This window comes from Aegilops tauschii, chromosome 6 (assembly GCF_002575655.3).
Source record: "Aegilops tauschii subsp. strangulata cultivar AL8/78 chromosome 6, Aet v6.0, whole genome shotgun sequence".
Classification (NCBI taxonomy): domain Eukaryota; kingdom Viridiplantae; phylum Streptophyta; class Magnoliopsida; order Poales; family Poaceae; genus Aegilops; species Aegilops tauschii.
The window spans coordinates 44,691,531-44,715,424 of record NC_053040.3 but is presented as its reverse complement, the minus strand read 5'-3'; the positions used below and the strand labels follow the sequence as shown (position 1 = coordinate 44,715,424).

General features: G+C 55.6%; 1 protein-coding gene across 1 annotated transcript in view; it reads right to left on the bottom strand.

Moving 5' to 3' along the window:
* Positions 1–361: 361 nt before the first annotated feature.
* Positions 362–23,894, bottom strand: part of LOC141025785 (uncharacterized) — a 34,242-nt gene continuing 10,709 nt past the window's right edge. The window contains exons 5-8 of the mRNA XM_073501710.1: positions 1,498–1,746; positions 743–988; positions 565–628; positions 362–462 (exon numbers count right to left, since the gene is read on the bottom strand). Coding sequence (XP_073357811.1) covers positions 362–462; positions 565–628; positions 743–988; positions 1,498–1,746 — 660 coding nt within the window. The remainder of the gene's footprint in view (positions 463–564; positions 629–742; positions 989–1,497; positions 1,747–23,894) is intronic.

Genomic DNA, 23,894 nt, shown 5'->3' with positions numbered 1-23,894 from the left:
ACTGCTGATCGGTGGGCACATGGAGAACGCGAACACGACCAAGTGCGACGTGCTCCCTGTCAAAGTGTATGTCGAGCTCAATATGCTTCGTCCGTCGGTGATGGACAGGGTTGGCAGCGAGGTACACCGCGGAGACGTTGTCACAGTAGACAAGCGTCGCCTTGGTAACCTCACATAGCAACTCCTGAAGTAGCTATCGTAGCCAAGAGCACTCCACGACGGCATTGGCCACAGCCCGATACTCAGCCTCAGTGCTCGATCGTGAGACCATGGGTTGTCGTTTAGACGACCACGAAATCAGAGAGGGCCCGAGGTAGACGCGGTAGCCGGAAGTGCAGCGTCGAGTGTCGGGACATCCAGCCTAGTCGGCGTCGGAGTAGGTGACAAGGCTGGTGTCAGGTGATGCCGTCAGGGTGAGACCCATGGCTGTGGTGCCACGTATGTATTGAAGAATACGTTTCACTAGAGCCCAATGAGTGTCACAAGGAGCATGCATATGAAGGCACACCAGCTGGACAGCGTACTAAATGTCCTGACGCGTCAGCATGGGGTAGTGAAGCACACCGACGATGGAGCGGTAGAAGGGAGCGTCGGACGGCGGAGAACCCTCGACGGCGGACACCTTAGCCTTCGTATCGACAGGCGTAGGAGCAGGTTTGCAGTTAAGCATGCCCGCTTGCTCCAGAAGCTCGTAGGCGTACTTCTGCTAGTGCAGGAAGAAGCCAGTGGCCCGGCGCACAACCTTGATGCCGAGGAAGTAATGGAGAGCCCCCAAGTCCTTGAGTGCAAACTCGGTACCGAGGCGAGCTGTGATCTGCTGAAGGAGCACCGGCGAGGATGCGGTTAGGATGATGTCATCGACATACAAGAGGAGGTACGCAGTGGCGGGGCCCTGGTAATAAACAAACAGGGAGGCATCGGACCGTGTGGACCGGAACCCCTGCTGCTGAAGGAAGGCCGCGATCCGCTGGTACCAGGCCCGAGGCACCTGCTTCAACCCTTAGAGAGAACGGGAGAGCAAGCACACGTGTTCCGGATAATCGGTATCGACGAAACCAGTAGGCTGCTGACAGAACACATGCTCGTCGAGATGGCCATGCAAGAAAGCATTAGACACATCAAGCTGGTGGACTGGCCAGGCGCGAGAAACAGCAAGCTGGAGGACAGCACGAATCGTGCCCGGTTCGACAACCGGGGCGAAGGTGTCGGTGAAGTCCACGCGCCTTGTAGCGCTCAAGAGAGCTGTCGGGGCGAGTCTTGTGGCGGAAGACCCACTTGCCAGTGATGACATTGGCATGGGGAGGCCGCGGGACAAGCTGCCACGTATGGTTGCGCTGCAGGGCATCAAACTCCTCATGCATCGCAGCTAGCCAGTTCGGATCCCGAAGGGCTGCGAGAGCGAAGACGGCGCCGAGGTAGACGTAGCACACGCGTACTCGTCAGACGTGTAGCGCGTGCTAGGACGAAGTGTCCCAGTCCGAGCCCGAGTGACCACACCGGTGAGGGGTGCGGCCGCGGCGACGGGGGCCGCGGAGGGGCCTGCGGCAACGGGGGCGGCGAAGGGGGCCGCAGAGGGGCCGCGTTGGCGGGGGCCGCGGCGACGGGGGCCACAGCAGGGGCCGCGGCGACGGGAGCCGCCAGCGCGGGGAGCGCGGACAGGGCCGAGCCCAGTGTGCGGTTGGGCGGTTCGCCAGAGGTGGAGGTAGGGGCGAACCGCGCCGCGGGAGACGCCGAGGGTGACGGTACCTGCTGAAACGGGAACACCAGCTCATTGATGACCCACAAGTATAGGGGATCTATCGTAGTCCTTTCGATAAGTAAGGGTGTCGAACCCAACAAGGAGCAGAACGAAATGATAAGCGGTTTTCAGCAAGGTATTCTCTGCAAGCACTAAAATAATAGGTAACAGATAGTTTTGTGATGAGATAATTTGTAACGAGCAACAAGTAACAAAAGTAAATAAAGTGCAGCAAGGTGGCCCAATCCTTTTTGTAGCAAAGGACAAGCCTGGACAAACTCTTATATAAAGGAAAGCGCTCCCGAGGACACATGGGAATTATCGTCAAGCTAGTTTTCATCACGTTCATATGATTCGCGTTTGGTACTTTGATAATTTGATATGTGGGTGGACCGGTGCTTGGGTGCTGTCCTTACTTGTACAAGCATCCCACTTATGATTAACCTCTATTGCAAGCATCCGCAACTACAACAAAAGTATTAAGGTAAACCTAACCATAGCATGAAACATATGGATCCAAAGCAGCCCCTTACGAAGCAACGCATAAACTAGGGTTTAAGCTTCTGTCACTCTAGCAACCTATCATCTACTTATTACTTCCCAATGCCTTCCTCTAGGCCCAAATAATGGTGAAGTGTTATGTAGTCAACGTTCACATAACACCACTAGAGGATAGACAACATACATCTCGTCAAAATATCGAACGAATACCAAATTCACATGACTACTAATAGCAAGACTTCTCCCATGTCCTCGGGAAAAAATGTAACTACTCACAAAGCATATTCATGTTCATAATCAGAGGAGTATTAATATGCATAAAGGATCTGAACATATGATCTTCCACCAAATAAACCAACTAGCATCAACTACAAGGAGTAATCAACACTACTAGCAACCTACAGGTACCAATCCCAGACTTGGAGACAAGAATTGGATACAAGAGATAAACTAGGGTTTGAGAGGAGATGGTGCTGGTGAAGATGTTGATGGAGATTGCCCTCTCCCGATGAGAGGAGCATTGGTGATGACGATGGCGATGATTTCCCCCTCCCGGAGGGAAGTGTCCCCAGCAGAACAGCTCTGCCGGAGCCCTAGATTGGATCCGCCAAGGTTCCGCCTCGTGGCGGCGGAGTCTTGTCCCGAAAGCTTGCTTATGATTTTTCTTCGGACGAAAGACTTCATATAGCAGAAGATGGGCACCGGAGGGCCAACAGGGGGCCCACGAGGCAGGGGGCGCGCCCAGGGGGGTAGGGCGCGCCCCCACCCTCGTGGCCAGGTGGAGGCCCCCCTGACGTATTTCGTCCGCTCAATATTTTTATTATTTCCAAAAATAACTTTCGTGGAGTTTCAGGACTTTTGGAGTTGTGCAGAATAGGTCTCTAATATTTGCTCCTTTTCCAGCCCAGAATTCCAGCTGCCGGCATTCTCCCTCCTTCTGTAAACCTTGTAAAATAAGAGAGAATAGGCATAAGTATTGTGACATAACGTGTAATAACACCCCATAATGCAATAAGTATCGATATAAAAGCATGATGCAAAATGGACGTATCAACTCCCCCAAGCTTAGACCTCGCTTATTGTCGGAGTAAATGGCCACGGGTAGCCTAACCGACTCCCCCCGGCTCTTCAAAAATTATCGGGCCGATCGAGCCTTCAAGCACCCAAAGCACAGGGCCGCCTTCCCCTGGCCGACTATCTCACAGACCGACTACTAGAAGACGGCCCGGCCCTAAAAACCCTCCCGAAGAGAGCCACAAGATGGCCGACTCCAAGAAGCCGGCCACAAGAGGACCGACTCCAAGAAGCCGGCCACAAGACGACCAACTCCCAGAAGCCGGCCGCAAGAAGACCGGCTCCCGGCAAGCGGCCAAGGTTGCACCCTCAAGGGCTGCACCCACATAACTGTGACGAGACGGGGCGTGGCTACAGTACAGCCTGCCACCCCCGAATCCCGGAGCACGCATGGCCACAGTGCGTCGTACGGGTCGGCCATCCCTCATCCGGCGCGGCACTGTTGCCATGTTGATCATGACGCCACCCATGACAGACTGTCAGTACGGCCCGCGGGCGGCGGTCCCCTTCAGCCAGAGAGATGCTCGAAGACGGCCAAGCCACCCCCAGTCGGCCTGGGGCGTAGCCGGCTCCCAATAGCCGGCTACCTCCCTCCCTCGAAGTATGTGCATCATTAAGGAGACAAGACGAGGTAAGGCTACAGTCAGAGCCCGCCAGGCGGCAGCACTGTAACCATGCTCACCTCGGCAAAGCCCTCGTCATCAGGGGCGAGGCTACAGTAACCAGCCACCGGCAAGACCCCCAAGCGGTGGGGCTGGCCTGTCGGCCAAGAGGCCGGCAGTCGGCGGGCCCCAGCGGCCGGCGGAGAAGCCGGCGAATACAGACACTGACGGCTAGGACCCGCGTCGAGCCGGATTACCGTTGTACCCCCGGGGGGGTAAGCCTATATAAACCCCCCGGGGCACCCATGCAAAGGGTTGATCTCTTAGAGTTTTAGACACCACATAGAGAGAAGAGGAGAGCTAGCCTTGCCCTTCTTCTTCCTCTAGCCAAACAGCTCAAGGAGCCACTTGTAACCACTTGTGTTGATCTAGTGATCATGCGGATACCCCGCAGGGCAGGACTAGGGGTGTTATCTCCACGGAGAGCCCCGAACCTGGGTAAGATTCACCGGCGTGCATGTCTTCGCCTTATCCCGTTTCCAGGCACCGGCGATGTCTTACTGGCTCCCACAATGATAAGCCACCCGTTGGCATATGTCGCACCTACCACCCGACATTTGGCGCCCACCACGGGGCCAGGTGCACCGACGTCCGGAGACCTGTTTTGTACGGGAACCCTTTTCCTTCCCAGCGAGCGTAGCCAGCCCGGCACGCCCGATGGCGCTTGGCCCGACGCGCTGCAAGGCGTCGATGACGCCTGTGCGGCGAGCTGCCTCGCCGATCTTCTTGGCGAGGCTCGCATCTCCGACGAGCCTGCGTCCGACGCGGGCACACACTGCCCCGAGAGCCGCCTCGTCAGCCTCCTCGGCCAGCTTCACGTCTCCAGCGAGCTTGCTGTGGACTTGGAGTCGGTCGGCTCCACCGACCCGATGCTCGTCGACTCCGACACGGCATCGCTTGACGCCTTCCCCACCAACGTGGTGATCCTCGACGACCCTCTTCCTCGAGCCGACAGTGGCAGCAGCGCTGTCACTGAGGTGCTGGTCATCAGCCACGGCGCCGCCTCAGGAGAGAACGCCCACGACGCCCTACAAGCGGCGCTACACGACTTGTCCGCCCCCATCCCGGCCGACGCCGACGCCGAGACACTGGAGGCACGCCGCCTCGCCCTCATCACGGAGGACTAGAAGATAGCATCCATGAGACACCTCACTGAGGCTCACCAGCGCGAAGTCGACCACGCCGCCTTTGGTACGCCGCCTCCTGCCGGGACGAGCCGAGTCGGCATCGTCAAGAAGCGCGGCGCGGCCATCGCCAGCATGCTGGGAGCAGACCGCCCAGTCTACGCCACGCCACTCGAGAACCTGCGTGCCGCTCAGGCGGCCGTAGACGAACTGAACGGGCTGGGGGCCGACGAGCTCCCCTACATGACTAGACGCATCCAGCAGCTGATCGACGCGGCCGCAGAGTGGCATGAAGCCAGCGCCCGCGCTGAAAGTCCCCCCCCCACGCCGAGAGCATGGCGCGACATCCCGGACGCTGACTGCAGACGGCGCCCGCGCGAGAAAAGACAAGGAGCCGGCTGCTAGCCGCAGTCGGACTCGGCTCACTATCGAGCGCGACGCAGAAGGCCGCCCCGAGCTGTGGAACGACGAGGCGATCCGCCCCCTCCCCCGCCTCGTGGGGAGAGATATCCCACCCCGCCGCCTGTTACGCATCCGACTCTCGGCGGCCGACTAGGCCACCGCGAAGGAGTCGGCGAGAATGACGCCCGCCACCGGATCGACCGCCTAGCGCGATCCCTGGCACTAGAGGAAGAAGATGATGTCGGCCCGCCTTGCTTTGGCCCCCGCATCTGCGACGAACCCTTCCCCAAAGGGTTCTCACTCCCAAGAGACACGCCAAAATACAACGGCTCCGTGAAGCCGGAAGACTGGTTGATCGATTACTCCACCGCAGTCCGCATAGCGAACGACAACAAGCGTGTTGCCGTGAAGTACGTCCCGCTCATGCTTCAAGGCACGACACGCACTTGGTTGAACAGCCTCAAGCCCTACAGCATCAACAGCTGGCTAGACTTCACGGAAGTCTTCATCCGCAATTTCACTAGCACGTACAAGCGGCCTCCCAAGCCCCGCCAGCTCTCATTGTGTGTCCAAGGGCCCAGCGAATCAACTCGCGACTACCTCACGCGTTGGGCCAAGCTCCGCAACTCCTGCGAAGGGGTGCACGAGGTTCAAGCCATAGAGTACTTCACCGCCGGGTGCCGAGAGGGCACCCTCCTCAAGCACCGGCTCCTCTACGACAAGCCGACTACCCTCGATGAGCTGCTGATCATAGCAGACAAGTACGCCACGGCCGACTCTTCAATGAAGACCGAGCTTCGAGTGGATGCCTCTGGAAAGGTGCTCGCTCCAGCTCCCAAGACGTCGGCTGGTGACTCCAATCGATGCCCTTACCAGAACGACAACAAGCGCAAGGCCCCTATGCCGCCTTCCACCAGTCGGCAAGTAGCCACAGTCGAAGACGAACAACCTGAAGAGCGGCCCATGCCCAAGAAACAGAAGGGCGGCAGGCCGGCTTGGCAGCCGGCTTTCTCCTACGAGCAAACCCTTGATGCCCCCTGCAAGTTCCACAGCGGCGCGAAGCCGTCCAACCACACGACTCGGAAGTGTCATTGGCTCACGCGGATCTCCAAAGGCGAAGGGCTGGTGCCGCCTCCACCTGCTGGCCCGCCACCTCCAGCCCCTCAGCAGCCGGCTGCTCGACCAGCAGTCAGAGCCATTCAAGACGAGTTCCCGGACGAGCACGCCGCCTACGTCGTCCTTACAAGCCAAACTGAAGACAAGCACAGTCGGCGCCGACAACATCAAGAAGTCAACGCGGTCACCTCTAACAATCCAGAGTTTATGCATTGGTCTGAGAAGCCTATCAGCTGGAGCCGGGCCGACCCAGAGGTGATGCCGTCTCCCGGCTCTTATGCATTGGTGTTAGACGCCACCCTCGCGACAGAAAGGCGAGCTGCCCGTTTCTCCTATGTACTGATTGACGGTGAGAGCAGCATCAACATACTGTACTGCGACACCATGGAGAAGCTGAACATCAAGACGAAACAACTCATGCCAAGCCGGACTGTGTTCCATGGCATCGTACCCGGCCTGTCCTGCTCACCAATCGGCAAGATCAAGATGGATGTTCTCTTCGGAGACAAGGATCACTTCCGCCGAGAGGCAATCTGGTTTGGAGTGGTGGATCTAGAGAGCCCTTACCACGCGTTGCTTGGCCGACCTGCCCTGGCCAAGTTCATGGTTGTGCCCCACTACGCCTACCTCAAGATGAAGATGCCAAGTTCGAAGGGGATCATCACCATAGCCGGAGACTACAAGAAATCCTCCGAGTGTGCTGCAGCCAGCAGCCGGCTGGCCGAGTCTCTCGTGATTGCTGAAGAAAAGAAGATGCTGGACCGAGTCGTGGCCATGGCCGGCAAGCAGCCGGCCCTGTCCCCTGACCCCAAGGAATACGATGCTCAAGGCTCCTTCCAGCCGCCCAAGGAAACAAAGAAGATACCTCTGGACCCAGAGAACCCGGAGAGGTTTGCCGTCATTGGGGCAAACCTGGACAGCAAATAGGAAGGAGAGCTCGTCGATTTCCTCCGTGAGAATCGGGACATCTTTGCATGGTCCCCAAAGGACATGTCGGGTGTTCCGAAGGATTTCGCCGAGCACAAGCTACACGTCCGAGCAGATGCAAAACCAGTCAAACAACCTCTCCGCCGACTGCCGAAGGAAAAGAGAAGGATTGTGGGAGAAGAGATATCCCGGCTTCTGGCAGCCGGCTTCATTATGGAGGTGTTTTTTCCAGAGTGGCTTGCCAACCCGGTCCTTGTATCGAAGAAAAACAATAAATGGCACATGTGTATAGATTACACCAGCCTCAACAAAGCCTGCCCCAAAGATCCGTTTGCCTTACCTCGAATCGATCAAGTGATAGACTCCACAGCCGGATGCGAGTTGTTGAGTTTCTTGGATGCTTACTCAGGCTACCATCAGATTAAGCTGGATCCAGCCGACCGCCTGAAGACCACCTTCATCACACCATTCGGAGCTTTCTGCTACCTGACTATGACATTCGGCTTGAGAAATGCCGGTGCCACTTTTCAGCATTGCATGCAGAAATGCCTCCTCAAGCAACTCGGCAGAAATGCCCACGTCTATGTAGACGATATTGTGGTGAAGACGGAGAAGCGCGGCACCCTACTGGAAGACCTCAGAGAAACATTTGACAACTTGCGCCGGTTTCAGATGAAGCTCAACCCTGAGAAATGCGTGTTCGGAGTACCAGCCAGCCAGCTTCTAGGCTTCTTGGTCTCCGAACGCGGCATCGAGTGCAACCCAGTGAAGATCAAGGCCATAGAGAGAATGGAGATTCCTACCAAGCTACGAGACGTCCAAAAGTTTACCGGGTGCCTGGCCTCCCTGAACTGCTTCATCGGCCGGCTAGGAGAGAAGGCTCTCCCCCTGTACCGACTCATGAAGAAGTCCACCCACTTCGAGTGGAACAACCAAGCAGACCAAGCTTTTCATGAGTTGAAGAAGATGCTGACCACGCCACCTGTCTTGGCAGCGCCGACTGAGAAAGAGCCCATGCTCCTTTACATTGCCGCGACTAGCCGAGTGGTCAGCACAGTTATTGTGGTCCAACGCCCAGAAGAAGGCCGGGCTCAGTTAGTCCAGAGGCCAGTGTATTATTTGAGCGAAGTACTGTCCACCTCGAAGCAAAACTACCCGCACTACCAGAAGATGTGCTATGGGGTATACTTTGCCGCCAAGAAGGTGAAGCCCTACTTTCAAGAGCATCCCATCACGGTCGTATATACTGCCCCGCTTGCCGAGATCATAGGCAGCCGGGATGCATCCGGACGGGTGGCCAAGTGGGCCATTGCGCTGGCTCCTTACACAATCTTCTACCAGCCTCGCACCGCCATCAAGTCCCAAGCATTGGCCGACTTTCTTGTCGACTGGGCCGAGACCCAGTACCTACCGCCGGCTCCCGACTCCACTCATTGGCGAATGCACTTCGATGGATCCAAGATGCGCACCGGCTTGGGAGCCGGCATCGTCCTCACTTCTCCCAAGGGCGACAAACTCAAATACACATTGCAAATTCATTTTGCCGCCTCCAACAATGTGGCCGAGTACGAGGCGCTCATACATGGGCTCCGGCTAGCCAAAGAGCTCGGCATTCGCCGGATCCTGTGCTATGGCGACTCGGATTTGGTAGTCCAACAATCATCCGGCGACTGGGACGCCAAGGACGCAAACATGGCGAGCTACCGATCCCTCGTTCAGCAAATCAGCGGATACTTTGAAGGATGCGAGTTCCTCCATGTGCCTCGGGCCGACAACGAGTAAGCAGATGCCCTGGCACGAATCGGCTCCACCCGACAAGCTATACCAACCGGCGTCTCTCTCCAACGCCTCCTCAAACCGTCTGTCAAGCCGTCTCCAGAATCAGACTCCATCTTCGTACCGCCTGAACCTGATGCAGTCGGATCCGACTTGGGGAACCCAGCAGGCGGCTCGGGGACTTCGACAGGCGGCCCGGGGACTGTCGTAGTCGCACCTGGCTCAGGGACTTCAAAACCCGGCCCGGGGACTGCAGCAGTCGGCCCGGGGACTGCAGCGACACAACAGGCGGTGGCCGACTCCAACTCTTCACCACCCAACCCACCCACCATGGTCGCATGTAACGCCCCGGATCCGATGCGCCAGGTGTCTTCCAGTTATTCGTCGTTGTTGCCATGTCATTTGCTTGCGTGTTGCATTTTGCCATGTCATCATCTGCATTATCATGTTTTTCAAAACTTGCATCCGGTCCTTTTCCCCGTTGTCCGTTTCGCGATACGAAACTCTCGCCGCACCCATTGCACCCCTCTGTTTTCTTTTCGTGAGCGGGAGAAAAACCTTCTCGGAATGGGTCGGTATTTGCCGAGTGGCCTTGGTATAGCACCAACAGACCGCCCGTCAAATTTCGTTCCATTTGGAGTTCGTTTGATGCCCCAACGGATAACTATAGCGGCAGTATAGCCAGTCTATCGTCGGACATTTTCGGTCTTCGGAAACATTTGTCGGGCTGCATTTCTTCCCTCTCTCCTCAGCGCAACCCCTCCACACAGCCCACTAGGCCTTCCTAACCCCCTCTCTCGATCGGATCCGTCGGATCGTGATCGGAGGCTCAGAAACCCCCCTCAAACCCCCAAACCCTAGCCCCTTCCATATATATGCACCTCCCCTGCCATTTTTGGCCTCCACCAACCTCCCCCTCGTTTTCTGCGCCTCCAGCCGCCTCCTCCACCGATTTCCATGCCGAGCCCTCGCCGCCACTTGTCGCGCCGCCACTGGTCGGCGCCGCCACAGCAGCCTCCCTCGCCCACTCCCAGTTCGCCACCTGTCCCGCGCCTCTCCCTCCAGCGCCCCATCCGCTGCCGGCTCGCCCAGGCCCGAGCGGGGCCCGCCCGAGCCCATCTGGGCCCGAGCGCGCGCCCCGCCCGCGCCCGCGTCTCGCTCCCCGCCCCGCAGGCGCCCGAGTTCCTCTCCGCCGCCCGGGTCGCCGAACCTCGCCGCCGCGCCCCTCCCGCGTCCCGCGCCTCCTCGTCCCCGCCGGCCGTAGCTTGTCGCCGCCCCGGTGAGCCTGCGCCGCCCCGCCTTCTTCTCCCTCTCATCTGCTCTCCCTCTCCCTCACCAGCTCTCTCCCTCTCTTCAGGAAGCGCCGCCAGCCAGGAGCTCGCCGCCGGCCTCCCGTGCCCTTCTCTGGCCAGATCCGGTGGCCAAGGGCCGGATCCGTCCATCCCCGCCCCCGTTTCGGCCTCCCTCACCGTCTCCGACCTCGTCCCGGCTCCGCTCCCCTCCGGATCTGTGCCGCGGTCAAACCCCGAAGGTCGAACCCCCCTCATTTTTCCACTAAGTCATTTTTCTTGTGATATTTTTATCCCATGTTCATTGCATCATAACATCATGCTCGGTGCTCCGATATGTGCACTTAATATATATATATATATATATATATATATATATATATATATATATGTGCATCAGGAGGTGATCTTCATTTTGTTCCATTGTGCCATGCTTGTTTGAGTTCATCTTGATGCCCTAATCATCGTTGCAAGAGTGCTATATGTTGTTAACTGATGTTTGTTTACAGAACTTGATAATTTGTCTTTTTCATTGCATTTTGTGTGTGCATCCTATGAGGTTGATGTCTACATGTTTTGATCTAAATCATGCCATCTTTACAGAGGTGCTTGTCTTGTATTTTTAGGATCTATGTGGTGACTAGCACAAGCATGCAAAGTAGCCTCCGTGATGTTGCTGATTTCTGTGACTCATTTCTGCTAAGTCAGAGTCTGTTATGTTGTGATGCCATGTAAACCTGCTGCTACAAGTCATTCTATGCATAATCTGGAGATGTTCACTAACGATGTTTTGTTACACATGTTATGCTCTATCCATCCATGCCCATGTTTGCAATTATGGAGTGCTCTACCATGTCTTAATCTTGCTCTACTTTTGCTATAAAATGTTCCTGGAAGATTGTTTACATGTTAATCAATTTTGCCATGGTTGTTACTAGTGATCCATGTACCCTATGACTATGATATTGCCATGCTTAGCTTCATAATTATGCCTTCTTACTGCTGGTTACCTTGCCATGCCATGTAATGCTCTTTAGTGAGTGGTTCAAGCTCACCAACATGCCTACTTATCGTTATTTCTGCCATGCTCTGTTTTTCTTCCAAGTCTGAAGCTGTTAATAAAACTTGCTATGTTTACCTGGGTGCCATCATATCTTCTGTGCCTTTTTGGCTCATGTTCAGTAAGGGACTTTTGTTCTATGTAATTAGTAGATTCATGCCATGCCTTTGTTTGCTAAGATATGTTCCAGTAGCATGTTGTTTGTTAGCTCTAAACTTTGCAACCTGATGTTATTTCTGCCATGTCCAGTGATTCTGCCAAGTCTGTGAAACTGTTACTATTTGCAATCTTTCCATGTCCTTTTGAGCATGTTATAGTGTTTTCTGGAGATAGCTCAGTGTTCATGTTTTGTAATGCTTTACCTGTACATCATGCCCATTTCATTTTTTTCATGTTAAGGTGCTGTAGCATATTGTTTTGATGCTTGCTAGATGCCTAGTTGCTGTTTTGGACAGATTGTTGTTATGTCTTGTTTGGAGTGTATGTGTTGCACCGTTGCTCCGTTTTGAGCATGCTCTATATGAAACTTGCTTAGAATTGCATGTAGTTTAATATTATCATGTTGCATCCATGCCTTGAGTGTGTTTGTTTGATGTTTGAATGCATTTTGCATCAATGCCATATTTAACTTGTTTTGCTCATATCTTCTAGGCCGTAGCTCCGAATCTAATGAACTTTATATGTAACTTGACTAGAATTTCGTGTAGATCATCTTGGTGCATCTTAACTTGCTGTTTAACAACTTGAACATAAGGTTTATTCTGTTCTGGACCAATTTCGAAACTTGCATATGAGGACTTACCGGAATTGTTATAGGTTGTTTCCGGCCTCATTTAAACTTGCTTTGATGTGTTGCTCTGGTATGCATCATCTCTTGCCATGAGTAGCTTCATGTAGCCTTGTCATGCATCATACTTGGTTGAGCATCATGCCTTGTTCATGTGTGGTGTGTTTACCATGTTGTGTGTTTCTTCTCGATAGTTCCCGTTTCGTTGCGATCGTGAGGATTCGTTCGTCTACGCTTGGTTTGTCTTCGTGGCTTCATCTTCTTCATGGACTCGTTCTTCTTCCTAGCGGGATTCCAAGCAAGATGACCGTCACCTTGGATCTCATTACTATCATTGCTGCTAGTTGCTTCGTTCTATCGCTTTGCTGCGCTACCTATCACTTGCTCTTCAAGCCTTCCAATTTGCCATGAACCTCTAATCTTGTCACCCTTCCTAGCAAACCATTGTTTGGCTATGTTACCGCTTTTGCTCAGCCCCTCTTATAGCGCTGCTAGTTGCAGGTGAAGATGAAGATTGCTCCATGATGGATTATGTTTATGTCGGGATATCACAATATCTCTTATTTAATTAATGCATCTATATACTTGGTAAAGGGTGGAAGGCTCGACCTTATGCCTGGTGTTTTGTTCCACTCTTGCCGCCCTAGTTTCCGTCATACCAGTGTTATGTTCCTTGATTTTGCGTCCCTTACGCGGTTGGGTGATTTATGGGACCCCCTTGACAGTTCGCTTTGAATAAAACTCTTCCAGCAAGGCCCAACCTTGGTTTTACATTTGCATCACCTAGCCTTTTTCCCTTGGGAGTCGCGCATCCCGAGGGTCATCTTTATTTCACCCCCCCAGGGCCAGTGCTTCTCCAAGTGCTGGTCCAAACCGAGCGATGTCCGACGCCCCCTGGGCAACCAGGGTCTATGCCAACCCGACATCTGGCTCATCCAGTGTGCCCTGAGAACGAGATATGTGCAGCTCCTATCGGGATTTGTCGGCACATCTGGGCGGCTTTGCTGGTTTTGTTTTACCATCGTCGAAATATCTTGTAACCGGGATTCCGAGACTGATCGGGTCTTCCCGGGAGAAGGAACATCCTTCGTTGACCGTGAGAGCTTATAATGGGCTAAGTTGGGACACCCCTGCAGGGTATAAACTTTCGAGAGCCGTGCCCGCAGTTATGTGGCAGATGGGAATTTGTTAATATCCGGTTGTAGAGAACTTGACACTTGACTTAATTAAAACGCATCAACCGCGTGTGTAGCCGTGATGGTCTCTTCTCGGCGGAGTCCGGGAAGTGAACACGGTTTATGGGTTATGCTTGACGTAAGTAGGAGTTCAGGATCACTTCTTGATCATTGCTAGTTTCACGACCGTTCCATTGCTTCTCTTCTCGCTCTTATTTGCGTATGTTAGCCACCATACATGCTTAGTCGCTGCTGCAACCTCACCACCTTATCCATTCCTTTCCCATTAAGTTTTGCTAGTCTTGATACCCATAGTAATGGGATTGCTGAGTCCTCGTGGCTCACAGATTACTACAACAACAGTTGCAGGTACAGGTTTTGCGATGATCTTGACGCGAGAGCGATGTTTCTTGTTTTGGAGTTCTTCTTCTACTTCTTCTTCGATCAGGGGATAGGTTCCAGGTCGGCAGCCTGGGCTAGCAGGGTGGATGTCGTTTGAGCTGCTGTTTATGTTTCATCCGTAGTCGGATGATGATCTTATGTATGATGTATTGATGTATTTTTGCGGCATTTGTATGCCTTGTATGTGTCCCCATCTATTATGTAATGTTGAATGTTGATGTAATGATATCCACCTTGCAAAAGCGTCTTCAAGATGCGCTTCTATCCTTAGTGGGACCTTTGAGTTCTTTTGGGATAGGGTCGCATCTTGGGCGTGACATCGCAGTAGCCGTATTGACAATAGAAGAAGTCACAGCTCCATCATGGGCCCAATGCATCCTCCACTTCCTGGTAAACAGAGAGCTGCCGACTGACGAGATCTCGGCAAGACAAGTTCAACGCCGAGACGGAGCATACACAATAATGAACAGAGAACTCGTTAGGCGCAGCGTCATTGGAGTCTTCCAGCGCTGCGTCGAGCCAGAGAAGGGCATAGCAATCCTCAAGGACATCCACCAAGGCGAATGCGGCCACCACGCGGCCTCAAGATCACTTGTCACCAAAGCTTTCCGCCATGGATTCTTCTGGCCGACTGCTTTCGAAGACGCCAAGGAATTAGTCAAATGCTGCAAAGGATGCCAAGTCTTCAGCTCCAAGCAACACCTGCCGGCTTCTGCACTCAAGACCATCCCACTCACCTGGCCCTTTGCCGTCTGGGGATTGGACATGGTGGGCCCATTCAAGATGGCGCACGGCGGCATGACACATCTGCTTGTCGCCGTGGACAAATTCACCAAGTGGATTGAAGTGAATCCAATCAAGAAGCTGAACGGGCCGACTGCCGTGACATTCATCGCAGATATCACCACCCGGTATGGCGTACCACACAACATCATCGCCGACAATGGCACGAATTTTGCCAAAGGAGCACTGGCACGTTTCTGTGTGACACAGGGCATCCGACTGGACTTAGCGTCCGTTGCCCACCCGCAGTCAAACGGCCAAGTCGAGCGAGCAAACGGCCTCGTCCTCTCCGGCATCAAGCCCCGACTGGTCGTACCACTGGAGCGTTCGGCCGGCTGCTGGCTCGACGAGCTGCCCGCCGTCCTCTGGAGTCTGCGTACTACCCCGAACAAGTCAACCGGCTTCACCCCTTTCTTCCTTGTATATGGTGCCGAGGTTGTCATCCCAACTGACATTGAGTTCGACTCACCTCGGGTCACCATGTACACGGAGGCGGAGGCCAAGGAAGCGCGAGAAGACGGCGTTGACCTGCTGGAAGAGGGTCGGCTGTTAGCACTCAGCCGGTCCACCATCTACCAGCAGGGTTTGCGCCGTTACCACAACCGGAAGGTCAAGCCAAGATCCTTCCAAGAAGGCGATCTTGTGCTCCAGCTGATCCAGCGAACAGCCGGCCAGCACAAGCTCTCGGCCCCTTGGGAAGGCCCCTTCGTCATCAGCAAGGCCCTAGGCAATGACTCCTACTACCTGATCGACGCACAGAAGCCGAAGGCACGCAAGAGAGATGATTCCGGCAAGGAGTCGGAACGACCATGGAACGCCAATCTCCTCCGAAGATTTTACAGTTAAAAGCAGTATGTACCACGCTACCTTTTGTATTAAGTACAAGACAACGGGCCCCCCGAGGAGCACTCGGGGACTACCCTCTTTTATCTATGTATGACGAGTGTCATACCTATGAATGTATTACCACATTTGTTTTTCTGTCCGGCACCGGGTTCGATCAGTCGGCCCGGGGACTTGCCGCCTTGAGTTATATTAAAGTTCTACCTGCAGTCAGACAAGTAGTGTGCTGGCACCCAAGCCATCTCTTGGTGAAAGTCGCAGCTCGAAGAATCGACTGTCCGACTGGCAAGAGTTAAAGGCAGGAAAGGATGCCCACACGAAAAAACGACTAAGGACTAACGAACTTATATAACACAAGCCGGCCTCCCACCCCGCCTACCGGCTGTCAGAACAGCCGGCTGGCCGGTTTCCCATTCACCTTGCTACAATCCAAGAAAGCTAGAGTACTTGCCCTCCCAAACGGCCAAGCCCTTCCCCAGCCACAGACTGCAGAGCAGCTGTCCAGCTGGGAAGGCGGCGACCAAGGGAGGGCGGCAAAGGAAACAGCCAAAAGGATGAAAAGCAAATACAATCGGAAGCCAAGCACATGCATGATTATATTTACACAAAAGGCCTTCGAAAGGCCGGCATTCAACATAGTTTGAATACATCCCCGGTGGGTGGAACTGCGCAAACTTAACAAATACTGTTCAAAGAGTAATAAACAAGAAAGCAAAGGTGGCGGATCAGGCTAAAGGTGCAACAGGCGAGCCAGGCGGGTCAGTGGAGACGGCAGTGCTGGCTGGAGGAGTGGTTGGCTGGCGAGTCTCGGCTTGAACATCACTGGCTGCAGGCGGCACGCTCGCACGCGCCTCGTTGCTGGAGGCATGATCAAGCTGAAGCTGGTTGGTTGCTCCACCGTTTGGCACGGCGTCTTCACCATCCTCTCCCCCCTCCTCTTCGCCCTCGTCGCTGGAGTCGATCTCCTCCGCCGAGTTCTCACCATCCGCTGGGTTCAGCCCAAACCACTCCTCCGGCTGAGCAACGACGTCATCATCCACCTCAGGGGCAAAGGCACTGGTGTCGGTGTAGTCGGCGATCGCCGAGGCGCGCTGGATGATAGCCGGCTGCACCGCCTCCAGCTCCTCGTCGGCCTCCTGCCGCCAGGTGGCTAGCTAGTCCAAATTCAGCTCAGGATACCAAGCTTTGACGAACTCCAGCGCCCACCTGGCGCCTGACCGAGCTGCAGAAGCTTTCCAGGCCTCGAAGCGGCCAACCGCTACCTCCAGCCAGTCGGCAGTCCAACTGGGGGTACGGGGAACCACCTCGCCGGGCCAGAGGGCGGCCAGCACTTGCGCCCCAACGCGCTGAAGACGGCAGAGCATGCGGTGAGCCAGCTGGAGGCGGGCTTGGATCACCAGAAGCTGCTCCTCAAGCAACCGGCGAGCTTCCGGCGCGATCTCAGCACTAGCCTGCCTTTGCGCCTCGCGGTGGGCCTTGACGACTTGGTTGGCAGCAACGGAATAACCAGGGAAGTACTCGGCACAAGTAAGAAAGGAAGAGAAAATAACACAAAGTCGGAAAATGGACCAAATGGCAGGCGGCAAGCAAAGGAACGAAGAAGAAGGCGGCCTACTGTCAACCAAATCTTCGATCTGGCCGTAGCCGTTGATCAGTGATTGCCTTGCCTCAGCCCAGCTCGCCGCCTCGGTCTCGTATTCGGCTTGGAGGGCGACCTCGCTGTCCTGCGCCGCCTTCAGGGCCGCCTTATGGCTCTCCTCCTGGTCAGCCAGCCTCTTGGCCAAGCGGTCACGCTCCTGAGCCAAGGCGTTGCACTCGGCTTCCTTGGCGCGAAGGGCGGTCTGGGCCCCACCCAACTGCTCCCTCGGGTCGGCATTGGCCTCTACAGATATGGCAAAGAAGAAAAAAGCACTAAGAAAGAAGTCGCCAGGAAAGATCCGGCCCGACTGCTCAGCAGTCGGCCCAAATCTCGGGGACTACACCCAGTGGGTGCGCTGACGCGCCCCCACGTGAGATAAAATATGAAGCACTTACTCCAGCTCTTAGTCAGATCAGTGGTCTTCTGGTTCAGCTCCCGGACCTGGGAGTTGAAGGTAGTCGCGCGGAGGTTGTGATAGTCCTGCAAATAGGACAGAGGAGCAAATAAGAACAAGATAGCAATCGAAGTCTACTAAGAAGTTCCAAGCTGCCTGCTCAGCAGCCGACTCGGAACTCGGGGACTACACCCAGTGGGTGCGTTGACGCGCCCCCATGGAAGAAATCAAGAGCAAGAAACAAAAAGCGGGAAGACTCACCCGAATGGCCGTCCGTGTCGCGAGGAACTCTTGATTATACTGCCTCAGCACGGTGGCCTGGGATTGAAGCCGGTTCCGGACTTCTTGCGCCGCCACGTTCAGCACGGCCGTCCCACCACCCGGCGTCCACCCCGAGCTGGCGCTGGCCGTCTCCAGATCCTGGGCTGATGAGCCAGAGACCGCGGCCGTCCGGCGCCGAAATCGCCTTCCCCGCACGATGGCGACCGGACCACAAGGTCTGCCCTCGCAGCCGGCTCACCCCCAGCTGGTTGCACGGGCGGCGCGCTAGGCCAGCTGCCTTGGTCCGCCCCAGTCGGCGATGGCGGTGCCACCTCCCTCTCCCGGACGACGACGTCGTCCTCCTCCCTCTCCATCCCTAGCCGGTCGCCACCGGTTTCCTCCGGCGGGGGCTCCGGGATCTCGGGCGCCACAGGGGGACGACAAGCAGGGCCTACGCCGCCCTCTCTGCGGCTGCAGCCTCCGCCTGGGCCTTGGACGCCGCGTCGGCTTGTGCCTCCGCTGACTCCTCCGCCAGATCCTGCGCCGCCTTGGCAGCGGCCGCCCTCAGCTCCTCCGCCTCCCGCTCCTCCCGCGCATTCCGCTCCGTCGCTGCTTGAAGCTCGGCACGGGGGTCCATGCGGCGGGCGCTTGCGGATCCTCCCGCCGATCCAACCACGGAGGCGGCGGCGGTCCGCTCAAGAGAGAGCGGAGCCCTCTTTGATAAGTCAAGACAAGGATTCAGAAGATATAATCAAAAAAGAAGAAGGAAAACGCGAGAAAATTGACACTAACGCCAAAACCATTTGTGGCTGCTTCACCACCTTGCGGAAGCGGGCAGCCTTCGCGGCTGCCTCGTCCCACTTGGTCGCCGCCGCCGTGCTCTTGGGCTTCTTCGGCCGACTGCCGAATTGTTGGGGAACGTAGTAATTTCAAAAAAATTCCTACGCACATGCAAGATCATGGTGATGCATAGCAACGAGAGGGGAGAGTATTGTCCACGTACCCTCGTAGACCGACAGCGGAAGCATTATCACAACGCGGTTGATGTAGTCGTACGTCTTCACGATCCGACCGATCAAGTACCGAACGCACGGCACCTCCGAGTTCTACACACGTTCAGCTCGATGACGTCCCTCGAACTCCGATCCAGCCGAGTGTTGAGGGAGAGTTTCGTCAGCACGACGGCGTGGTGACGATGATGATGTTCCACCGGCGCAGGGCTTCGCCTAAGCTCCGCAACGGTATTATCGAGGTGTAATATGGTGGAGGGGGGCACCGCACACGGCTAAGAGATCTCAAGGCTCAATTGTTGTGTCTCTGGGGTGCCCCCCTGCCCCCGTATATAAAGGAGCAAGGGAGGAGGAGGCCGGCCCTAGGAGGGGGCGCACCAAGTGTGGAGTCCTACTAGGACTCCCTAGTCCTAGTAGGATTCCACCAACCATATGGAATAGGAAAAGAGGAAGGGAAAAAGAGAAGGAAGGAAGGGGGCGCCCCCCTTCCCTAGTCCAATTCGGACCAGACCAAGGGGAGGGGTGCGGCCACCCTTGAGGCCCTTTTTCTTCTTTCCCGTATGGCCCAATAAGGCCCAATACGTATTCCCGTAACTCTCCGGTACTCCGAAAAATACCCGAATCACTCGGAACCTTTCCGTAGTCCGAATATAGTCGTCCAATATATCGATCTTTACGTCTCGACCATTTCGAGACTCCTCGTCATGTCCCCGATCTCATCCGGGACTCCGAACTCTTTCGGTACATCAACATACATAAACTCATAATAAAACTGTCATCGTAACTTTAAGCGTGCGGACCCTACGGGTTCGAGAACTATGTAGACATGACCGAGACACGTCTCCAGTCAATAACCAATAGCGGGACCTGGATGCCCATATTGGCTCCCACATATTCTACTAAGATCTTTATCGGTCAGACCGCATAACAACATACGTTGTTCCCTTTGTCATCAGTATGTTACTTGCCCGAGATTCGATCGTCGGTATCTCGATACCTAGTTCAATCTCGTTACCGGCAAGTCTCTTTACTCGTTCCGTAACACATCATCCCGCAACAAACTTATTAGTCACAATGCTTGCAAGGCTTATAGTGATGTGCATTACCGAGTGGGCCCAGAGATACCTCTCCGACAATCGGAGTGACAAATCCTAATCTCGAAATACGCCAACCCAACAAGTACCTTTGGAGACACCTGTAGAGCACCTTTATAATCACCCATTTACGTTGTGATGTTTGGTAGCACACAAAGTGTTCCTCCGGTAAACGGGAGTTGCATAATCTCATAGTCAGAGGAACATGTATAAGTCATGAAGAAAGCAATAGCAACATACTAAACGATCGGGTGCTAAGCTAACGGAATGGGTCAAGTCAATCACGTCATTCTCCTAATGAGGTGATCTCGTTAATCAAATGACAACTTATGTCTATGGCTAGGAAACATAACCATCTTTGATTAACGAGCTAGTCAAGTAGAGGCATACTAGTGACACTCTGTTTGTCTATGTATTCACGCATGTATTATGTTTCCGGTTAATACAATTCTAGCATGAATAATAAACATTTATCATGATATAAGGAAATAAATAATAACTTTATTATTGCCTCTAGGGCATATTTCCTTCACGAATAGGCCCGGCGCGGCTCGGCGCTTCTGCACGCCGCCTCGGGCAGCCGGCGCGGCAGATGAACCCGCGCCATGATCGGATGCCGGCTGGCGGCGTGGGACGACTTCCGCCTCATCATCATCTGGCCAGTCGTCGAAGTGGCTCCAAGCCCGGAGCCGCCTGCCTCGCCGCCTCCCCCCACGGTGTTGTCGTCCAGAGCGGCCGCCCCCAAGTCGGGGTCGTCCAAGTCGTGCGCCGTCCGTTCGGGAAGATATTGGCGCTCCACCCCCGCTGCCCCGGCTGCCGGTCGAAGGAGGGGGCTCTGTCAAGACAAACCGACTGATCAGAGTCGGCCAAGGGAAACTTGGTGACAAAAGTAAAGAAGAGAAGATAAACAAAGCTTACCATAGGCGGGGAATGGGCACGGGGGTACGGCTCCTTGCCAAACTGCCACTCGTCGGTGAGCTTGCAGTTCGCGAGGTAGTTCACCATGAGAGCTACCTCGGCATGAGGCATCTCCTTGGTGCACACCCGACTCGGATCAAGTTGGCCGCTCATTTGACAAATCATATGAGGGTGGCCTTGGAGCGGGAGCACCCGGCGCACCACGAAGGCGGCCAGCAGGTCGGGCCCGGTCAGGCCCTCCGACTGGACCATTACCCGGAGTCGCGCGACGGCAGCGGCTCCAGCAGGCGACAGCGTTCTGGCCCGATAGGACCACTGGGGCCGCCTCCCAGCCAGCGGGCCGGCTACATAAGCCGGCAAGTTGACGAAGTCGCCTTGCGGAGCGACGTTCTTCACATAGAAGTTGGATTTCTGCCAGAGCTTCACCGACTGGATCAGCGTGATGGGAGGAAAAGGGTTGTTGACTACCGGCCTCCGCACCGCGATGAAGGCACCGCTCTGAGCCGGCACGCCCTGCATGGCGGTGCCGACCTTGGACTGGAAGAATTCCCCCCAGAGCTCGAGGGTGGGAAGGACGCCAAGGAAGCCCTCGCACAAAGTGACGAAGGCAGACAGCAGCACCACCGTGTTTGGAGTGAGGTGGTGCGGCTGGAGCTGGTAGAATTCAAGGAAGGAACGGAAGAAGCCACTCGTAGGCAGGCCAAGGCCACGCAGGAAGTGCGAGCGGAAGATTACCCGCTCGCCCTCCTCCAGCGCCGGCGAGATCTCCCTCTCCGGCGCAAGACGGACCCGCACATGGTCCCTGCCAGGCAACCGCCGCTTCTTGCGGAGGAAGTCGATAAGGGCGCGGCGACGGTGAAACCACGGCCCCGCGGCGGCGAAGCTGCGGGGTAGTGCGATGACTAGATGGACGGCGCGGCGGCGAGGGGCTGCAGCGACGGAGAGGAAGAAGAAGAAGATGGCGGAGCGAGGGTGGGCGTGCGAGCGTCTGCCGCTCCCCCTCCTCCCCCTATTTATAGCCTCGTGCGGCAAAGCTGAGGAGGTGAGGCATGGGGGGGACGTGGGATTAACTGCGCCCACTCCCCCACGTCCCGCGATTATTGCGCCCAAACGGCGTGCGGAAACTACCGTTGGAAGGCGAACGGCCCGTTTTGGGCCACAGAAGATCCACACCTAGGCCTAGGCGTGGAAGTGGCAGGCCCAGGCCTGCGGCGGCGTCCCGTCACGCGCATGGGCTGGCAGGCTCTTCCAGCCGGAGGGAGCCACATAGCACGCGGGCGGCAAGCGGCCGGCCCGCAACCCGGCGTGTGCGCCAGCTGGCTCCCGCCTTCAGACTTCAAAACCTCACCAAGATGGCGTACCTGATCAAAGCCGGCTCCTAGCTGCTGACTCTTCAAGATAGGAAGCTGATTGAGCTTCTCGTCCTCCTTTCAGCCTTGAAGCCCAACCAGCTTCGGGGACTACTATCGGAGTAAATGGCCATGGGTAGCCTAACCGACTCCCCCCGGCTCTTCAAAAATTATCGGGCCGATCGAGCCTTCAAGCACCCAAAGCACAAGGCCGCCTTCCCCTGGCCGGCTATCTCCCGGACCGACTACTGGAAGACGGCCCGGCCCTAAAAACCCTCCCGAAGAGAGCCACAAGATGGCCGACTCCAAGAAGCCGGCCACAAGAGGACCGACTCCAAGAAGCCGGCCACAAGAGGACCAACTCCCAGAAGCCGGCCGCAAGAAGACCGGCTCCCGGCAAGCGGCCAAGGTTGCACCCTCAAGGGCTGCACCCACATAACTGTGACGAGACGGGGCGTGGCTACAGTACAGCCTGCCACCCCCGAATCCCGGAGCACGCATGGCCACAGTGCGCCGTACGGGTCGGCCATCCCTCGTCCAGCGCAGCAATGTTGCCATGTTGATCATGACGCCACCCACGACAGATTGTCAGTACGACCCGCGGGCGGCGGGCCCCTTCAGCCAGAGAGATGCTCGAAGACGGCCAAGCCACCCCCAGTTGGCCTGGGGCGTAGCCGGCTCCCAATAGCCGGCTACCTCCCTCCCTCGAAGTATGTGCATCATTAAGGAGACAAGACGAGGTAAGGCTATAGTGAGAGCCCGCCAGGCGGCGGCACTGTAGCCATGCTCACCTCGGCAAAGCCCACGTCATCAGGGGCGAGGCTACAGTAACCAGCCACCGGCAAGACCCCCAAGCGGTGGGGCCGGCAGCCGGCGGGACCCACCAGTCGGCGGGCCCCAGCGGCTGGCGGAGAAGCCGGCGAATACAGACACTGACGGCTAGGACCCGCGTCCAGCCGGATTACCGTTGTACCCCCGGGGATAGGCCTATATAAACCCCCTGGGGCACCCATGCAAAGGGTTGATCTCTTAGAGTTTTAGACACCACATAGAGAGAAGAGGAGAGCTAGCCTTGCCCTTCTTCTTCCTCTAGCCAAACAGCTCAAGGAGCCACTTGTAACCACTTGTGTTGATCTAGTGATCATGCGGAGACCCCACAAAGCAGGACTAGGGGTGTTATCTCCACGGAGAGCCCCGAACCTGGGTAAGATTCGCCGGCGTGCATGTCTTCACCTTATCCCGTTTCCAGGCACCGGCGATGTCTTACTGGCTCCCACAATGATAAGCCACCAGTTGGCATATGTCGCACCTACCACCCGACACTTATCCTCAAGCGAAAGCCGATAACGATAAATATGTCCACATGTTTAGAGGTAGAGGTGTCGATAAAATAAAATACGGACATGAGGGCATCATGATTATTCTCATAACAGCAACATATATGAATATTGTCATATGATTTCTTATGCTCAAGTAATAATCTATTCACAATGCAAAGTATGAATCAGAAACTTTATTGAGAACCAACAAACTATAATCTCAGTCATTGAAGCAATTGCAATTTATCATA